The 7,291-nt window shown below is 44.2% G+C and overlaps 1 protein-coding gene across 1 annotated transcript in view; it reads left to right on the top strand.

Moving 5' to 3' along the window:
• The first annotated feature begins 435 nt into the window (after positions 1-435).
• ssh2b (slingshot protein phosphatase 2b) overlaps positions 436-7,291 on the top strand; it is a 40,268-nt gene continuing 33,412 nt past the window's right edge. Inside the window, exons 1-2 of the mRNA XM_083764557.1 lie at positions 436-655; positions 6,433-6,476. Of these exons, the coding sequence (XP_083620683.1) occupies positions 593-655; positions 6,433-6,476 (107 nt within the window). The 5' untranslated portion in view covers positions 436-592. The remainder of the gene's footprint in view (positions 656-6,432; positions 6,477-7,291) is intronic.

Genomic DNA, 7,291 nt, shown 5'->3' with positions numbered 1-7,291 from the left:
TCCGCTCTAGACCGGATATGCAAACAGCAACGTGAACTGATCCCAGCCTGTATGTCATTGTTGTCAGGCAGAAACCTCTTAGACTCCATGATATTTGTCATGTTTTTTGGGGGAAATCGATACCCTACTTTACTCTAAATTACTCATAACAGTGTCACACAACAAAAGTAGGGGGAAAATAGCAGATCGATGCAATGGATTTTCAGCTTGTAGATCTGTTATTTCTGAATCCTGAAAAGTAATAGATTTTGACATACGAGGTTTCCATCCTATTCCGGAGTGTGTGTGTGTGTGTGTGTACTGTACACTAGTGACCGTCTTTGCCGCTTGTGTCTCCGGCACACAAATGGTTAATGGGAACTGACAGCGAGCACAGCGTTGCGCACGCGCAGACGGCTCGGCAGAGAGAGCGGAACCAGCCGGGGAGGAGTACAGAGAGAGTAGACAGTTTTTCTGAGACTGAGAGCAGCAGCAAGCCGTTCAACCCGCCGCCGGGGCACTCCAACATTCAACCATTATGTCCGTCTCGCCGTCGCCGCTTTCTCCCAGCAGCAGCAGCAGCAGGTACTATCGTTCCCCGGCCGCTGAATGAATGGCGCTGGTTACTGTGCAGCGTTCGCCGACCCCCAGCACCAGCTCCAGCCCCTGCGTCTCGGTAAGCAGAGCGCCTATTATAGCCTATATAACCCCCCCCCCCCCTCTCCCCCTTAGCCCGGGTGTTGGTTGTAGTAGTATGTAGTAGGGCCCGAGTCGTCTCTCTCTTCGACGGACGGATGGACGGACAGACAGAGGAACTGACTGACTGACTGACTGACTGACTGATGGGGCTTTGGGTTTGATTTCCGCTGTTTTCGCTCTGCTGTCATAAAGCTGTTTGCCTTTTCTGCCTTTGTACTCTTGCGCATGCGTGTTTTTTTTTTTTTTTTTAGTTTACAGTTGCAACTGTAAAATAAAATGTACACGTCCAAAGATCAGCTACATTGTAACCACGGACTGGTTACAATGTTGCTGATCTTTTTGGACGACTCCCGTTGCTATAATGTCTCATGATGATGTCTGTCTTGTGTCTTCCTGCTGCCGTGGAGGACAATAGACACTTTGCCAGCTGAGTATTCATATCCTCAACCTCAAGGTGGTCAGGGGGTTCTTTTATCTATTGTGGTATGATCTTCATATAATGTACTGTCATGTCACTGTGCATATTTTTATCCCGGGCACGAGGAGAGAACTGAAAATGCTCCCTTTCTCTCCAAGAATGCTGAGAAACACTTGGTATTTCTATGCACACAATCATGTGCTTATAATGTATTAATCAATTAAATGGCCACGTTCTGCACGCTCTGATCTGAAGACAGACAGACATGTGTTTTAATAACAGGCCTTTAGTGTGACTAAAGGTTCTGTACAGTCAGTCAGTGAGATGCCAAGAATCATTTCCTGCTCCTCCACTAGTAATAAGCACCTTGTGACTGAATAACGCGGGTGGCTGGTCCTCCTTGCGTTATTGTAGGTATTGTATTGTTGTCTTTCGTTGGTATGTAAACAGCTTATGTAATTGTGTGTGTGGGGGCACTGGGGGGGGGGGATGTGAGCATCTGTACCTTTTTTATCTTTGTACTGTATCAGCCTCTCTCTGTATGAAAGGGAGGGAACTGCGAGGTGTGTGTGTGTGTGTGTGTGTGTGTGTGTGTGTGTCCATGCAAAACAGGCGCAGGTGGCAGTCCTGTTGTGATTTTGTACATGTTCTTCAACAGAAACACCCCAGGCACTGAAATTAATGAACAGACACTGTGCGTGTGTTTTCCCCCACACAACTTCCACTTCCTGTTAGTTGTCCCATGTGTGTGTGTTGAATGTCTGTCTCGTCTGTCTGTCTGTCTTTTTGTAGGTCACACTGACAGACAGTGTCATTTATCGCTTCTTGTTGACCAGGACCATAATATTAATGCCCCCCCCCCCCTCACCGCATGTTCATCTGCCCTCGCCCGTGCTGTTTGAGATCGAAAACCGCGATGGTGTTTTGCTGTCGAAGTACAATATGTCACAACTCACAACATGTGTGTTATCGTCTTCATGGATGGCATCCTGTCATTGACATTTCACGGAATTCTTAGAGCCAAACGGGTTCCGCGAGTTTGTTTCTTAGTGAATATCTTTGCTCCACTCGACTTTGACCTTGCAGCCGTGCATTTGACAGAGATACTTATTAGCGACACAGAGACGAAGGAGGCAGAGCAGCAGGATGGGATTCTTGGGGGTTTAGTGGCTTTCATGGAATCGAAGGCTTTTCCGGCTTTCCAGTTACGACACATGAACATTATGCAAGCACTTCACAGGCCAATGTTTTCCTGGGTGGTGGATGTAGTGGTGGTGTTGTTAAATATCATGTGTGGTTGAGGTCTCTCGTGAGGTGTCTCATGTGATGTCTGCTTGCTGATTACCTTGAGCTGAACCTGTCTAACTGCACTGGGATGTGTGCCTTGACCCCCTTGAACCCTAGCACCACAATGGAAAGTTGGAAACAAGTCCCTAGGACCTTTTGTGTTATCACTGTTTTAGCCCTAATGTCTTACTGCACCTCTGTGCTGTTTACAATTCTGACTACTAAAGTATTCAATCAACCAACCAACCAACCAACCAACCAATCAAGAGTCCCTATTCTGGGGGACAATATTCAGTGAAAATAGCCGTACATTTGGTGTAAAGGGAGAAAGGAGGAGGCCGGGTATAGATCCCTAGTCAGCCACACCAGTCTACATTATATAGCGTTTAAATGGTCACACACACACACACACACACACACACACACACACACACACACACACACACACACACACACACACACACACACACACACACACACACAGAGAGAGAGTTTGGGCCTTAAAGGTTTTATGACATTCATTTTCATTTATTTTTCTTTTTTCTTTTAGGTTTTATGACCTCAATTACACCCAAAAAACCTGAACTTTGAACATTCAGTGGATTTTCTGTGGTCTGAAGTTATTTGGGGTTTTTTGGGCCTTTTGAGCTACAATGAAAACAGGCAACACAGTGAAACAGTGACATCTGCTGGCAAATCCCATTGACATATATGGGATTTGCAGTAAGTGATGTCACTTACTGCCGGCAAATCAGAGCACCTGTTTGAGCCAGAAAACCCCAGATCACAGAAAATCTACTGAATGTTAAAAGTTCATTTTTTTGGGTGCAATTGAGATTAGAAAACCTAAAAAAAACAAGAACAATTCCAAAACCTTTTTTTTAATGTCACAATCCCTTTAAGGGGACAGTCTTGGCTAGTCTTAACCTGATGTTCCTTCATATTCTTTTTTGAGAACTTGTGACTACAACAAGGGCAGGGCTGACTAACCTCCCCACCTCAGGCTGCCCGACAGGATGCTGTTGATCCCTGGGCAGACTGGCAGACAGTGCATTAACATTAACTCCCATATATTTCCATATAGTTTGTAAAAAAAGCCCTTTCAGAAATTTTGCATGCATGCAAAATCTGTCCAGCCGAAGAATCACTGGCTCTTCTATCTATACTATCTTAGCTACAGTAGCACGACGGGGATTATATTCGTAGCCTAGTAGTACCATGTTTTAAGGTAGACGTCTATTGAGGAATACACAAGTATCCACTGAGTCAGCCCACTGTTTGCATAGAACCGATGCAAAACAAGAGCCCATGTCTGAACAAATCACGGCATCTTGTCAGTTCAACATCATCGCTTTATCGCGATCAGCCATTCAGCCAGCAGGTGGTTGGTTAACCCTACACAGTAAAATCCTCAGTGTTGGTTTATCCATTTATAGAATGTACAAATCTAATGAATATGTGGTTAGACTGGTTACATTTGTACTCTCTTGGAGAAATGAACACTCAAGATATTACTGCCTGTATGAATCTGAGGCCTTCATTTAGCAGTTTCCTGAAATGCAGTCATATCATTTTCTCTCCGTCTGTCTCTCTTGCAAATTCCCTGCCTATAGTGTGTGTGTGTGTGTGTGTGTGTGTGTGTGTGTGTGTGTGTGTGTGTGTGTGTGTGTGTGTGTGTGTGTGTGTGTGTGTGTGTGTGTGTGTGTGTGTGTGTGTGTGTGTGTGTGTGTGTGTGTGTGTGTGTGTGTGTGTGTGTGTGTGTGTGTGTGTGTGTGTGTGTGTGTGTGTGTGTGTGTGACTGTGTATGTGAATATATTTCTCTCTGACCGGGCCACACCTTAAAAACAGACTGAGGTCATTTTCCTGGAGAGAGTGAGTGAACTAAGTTTTGTTGCTCTTCCCTCACATGTCCCTCCTCTTCACCCTCTGCTCTGTGGTTAGAGATCTGCTCGCTTTAGTCTCATTGCTTCCACCTATGTGTGCACTATGCACATACTTGTGTGTGTGTACTTTTTGTTTTCTTTTGATGGGAATCATGGGATGATGAGTATTTTGCTTTAAGACAAGGTTCCAAACTCACAACAACCCTTTATGTGGCCTAAGGTAAAATCCTCAATCAAAGAGAATACGAGCCCGCAAAGAAATGTCCTTATGGCACTTTAATGTGGTTGGCGCGGGTAAAAATCCATCCTCAGCTCTTGTGCGAAATTGCGTACATGAACCTAAATAAAATGCCAACTAAATAAAAATGCTAATGCCTAAAAGACATTCCTGTGAGTGCTGGCGTCACGTGAACGTTTCACCCGGTAAGAAACTACTAAATGAAGTTAAAAGAAAAGGGCTTGTGTTCGCATTATCTTGCAACTAAAGTCAAATCCTGTCAGTATGCTGTAAAATTCGGAATGGTAATTTTACTCTTCAGACTAAAGTGTACAATTGTAATCAAAGTGATCCATTTTGTTACATTTGTACACCCTCTCAAAGTTAAATTTACGCTGAGGGCTTTACTGTGTGGCTTCCCTTCTGGACTTCCCCTTTCCAAAATGAAACCGTTCAGTTTCATACAGTATGTCTGATGTGTTGTGTTCCTCTTTTTGTCACCCAATAACATACTTGGCTCTGTTAGCATTGAAATAAAATGTAATTCATTTAATAAAAGTATATGTCACATGATGTTTCTAATGTTAATATGTACTGTAGTTTTTGGAATGGAACAAGTCATGAGGATGTAATACACCTGTTGTACATAAAGTAGGTAGTGAATAATCAGCAGTGGTTTAAAGTAACTAAGTACTTATTTATTTACTCAAGTACTGCACTTAAATAGACGTTTGAGGTATTATTTTTTTTTGTTACTTTACTAGAGTATTTCCAATTTTAAGTACCTTTACTACACTACATCTCAGAGACAAATTGAACTTTTACTCAATTATTTGAAAACTTTAGTTACTTTAGCCTGTAGATGTTGAATATTATTACAAAACATAACCACTTCAGCCTATACATTTATGCATTCGTCATCCACATTTCTATATTGTAATATTGATACTTTTACTTAAGTAACAAATGTAAGTTCCTTTTTCATCACTGATTATCAGCCACGGGACCACCCACGTTTGGTGCACCGTTATAGGCTTTTAGATCTGATATTTTTCAATAGCTAAAGCATAATGTAATGCTAACACCAAAAGGGGTTCCCGCCCAAAATGGGTTAAGGGAACGTCTTAAACCCGGGCCTATATACTTGGTTGACCGGCATTTTTATACAAGGCCTAGGTCCAAGTCGTGTGTGTAGCTTTCCCTACACCCATCACTGCTGGTTTGGTTAAAGTAACTAGAGCGGTGCCTGTTGGGCACTGGCATACTTGGAACGATGCAAGTTGGAAATGAATGCCCCACGCAGTTATTATGTCTGTGTCTCTTTTATGCCGTTAAAAGGAGTTCTTTGTCAGGCATGCCCAAATATGAAGTTAATGCGTATGTTTGTCAGAACAATCATTGTGATGTCAGAACAGGCCAGCTCCATGTGGAGATATTAGGGGTGATCAGGTCCAGAGCCCAGGCAGAGGCTTTTGCGCTGGTTCTGGACGACCGGCTATCCGGCGGACTCGACACCGGGCACTGCACTCCCTGTGGGGGTGTGGAATGCGTGTGTCCAATTTGAAATCGGCAGACCAAGGGGCGAACGGTTCTCGAGTTACGTGGATTACAGATGTACGTACGTATACTGTACGTACACACGGAGACTTGGTGCATTTAACCCATTTAGGCCTGACGTCGAAATTTATAAAATGTCTTCTAAATCCTGACGGTTTTCTGTCAGGATTTAGACATTTTCACGATTTTTTCAAAAATAGCAGACCTACAAGCTCGTAGCTTGTAGATCTGGTATTTTTAATAGCTAAATTATAACATAATGTTTAAAACACCAAAAGGGGTTCCCGGCCCAAAATGGGTTAAAGATAGATATTACATTTCACGCTGAAAATGTTATGCTCGCTCTGATTCCGGGTGTTTCTCTCTCTCTCTCTCTCCCTTGCTCTCCCCAGGAGTCCGGCAGCGGGGACGATGACCGTCGATCTCATCCAAGAAGGTAAGAGGTGTCCCACCCACACTGTGACATCACTATTGATCACGCTTTGTGACAAGTTGACAACCAACACCAACACACAGCTCTGATCATCTGCGAAGGAAAACATTTCAAAAGACCTCCCTCTGTCTTGTCAACATCCCCCCCCCCCCCCAAAAAAGCAACCAAAAAACAACACAAAAAAAACAATGGAATTCTGATATCGCCAATGCCAGTTATTAGTTGTGACATCACGTCACACGATACCCCGGGCGGCATCCATGTGTGACGCTCGCCCGCGCACAGTGCTTGCATTGACGGTACAAAGGGCCATCGTGGCTATTGTGAAGGCCCTAGGGGTTAGGGGAGCTAGCTGGCTGTGTGTGCTGAAAATCGGGTTCATCCTGTTCCCGTCAGCCACAGTTGCAAACTGGCTCATCGTCGGCTATCAAATAACAGTTTCCTGCCGCTGCACATTGTGTTTATTTGTTCTAGATACGCGCGGATCCAGTCTTTAACTCTTGCTGCAGCCATCCTACACTCCCATTGTTTTATTTGGCCCTGAACAACCTCATCCCGAATGCCTAACCCTTGAATGTACCAGTGTACAGTATGACTAACCGCAGTGCTTCAGGTTGTCCACTAGAGAGCAGCATGTCCCCTTTGTGTCAGTGATTTGATAATTGGGTCAGGGGAGTTATACTGCTGTGGGTCAGAGATTTACTGGCCAGTGGCCACTCCCAGGTTTAGAGCGTGTCTGTCTGGTCACTGGAGCTGCTGTGTGCTATCGGACTGAGAGAGCTTTCTGTATTTGTGCAGCTGGGAGTGAAATCTATATT

Source organism: Protomyctophum parallelum (genome assembly GCF_964188405.1).
Source record: "Protomyctophum parallelum genome assembly, chromosome: 1".
NCBI classification, from domain to species: Eukaryota; Metazoa; Chordata; class Actinopteri; order Myctophiformes; family Myctophidae; genus Protomyctophum; species Protomyctophum parallelum.
This window is presented reverse-complemented; position numbering and strand designations above follow the sequence as displayed.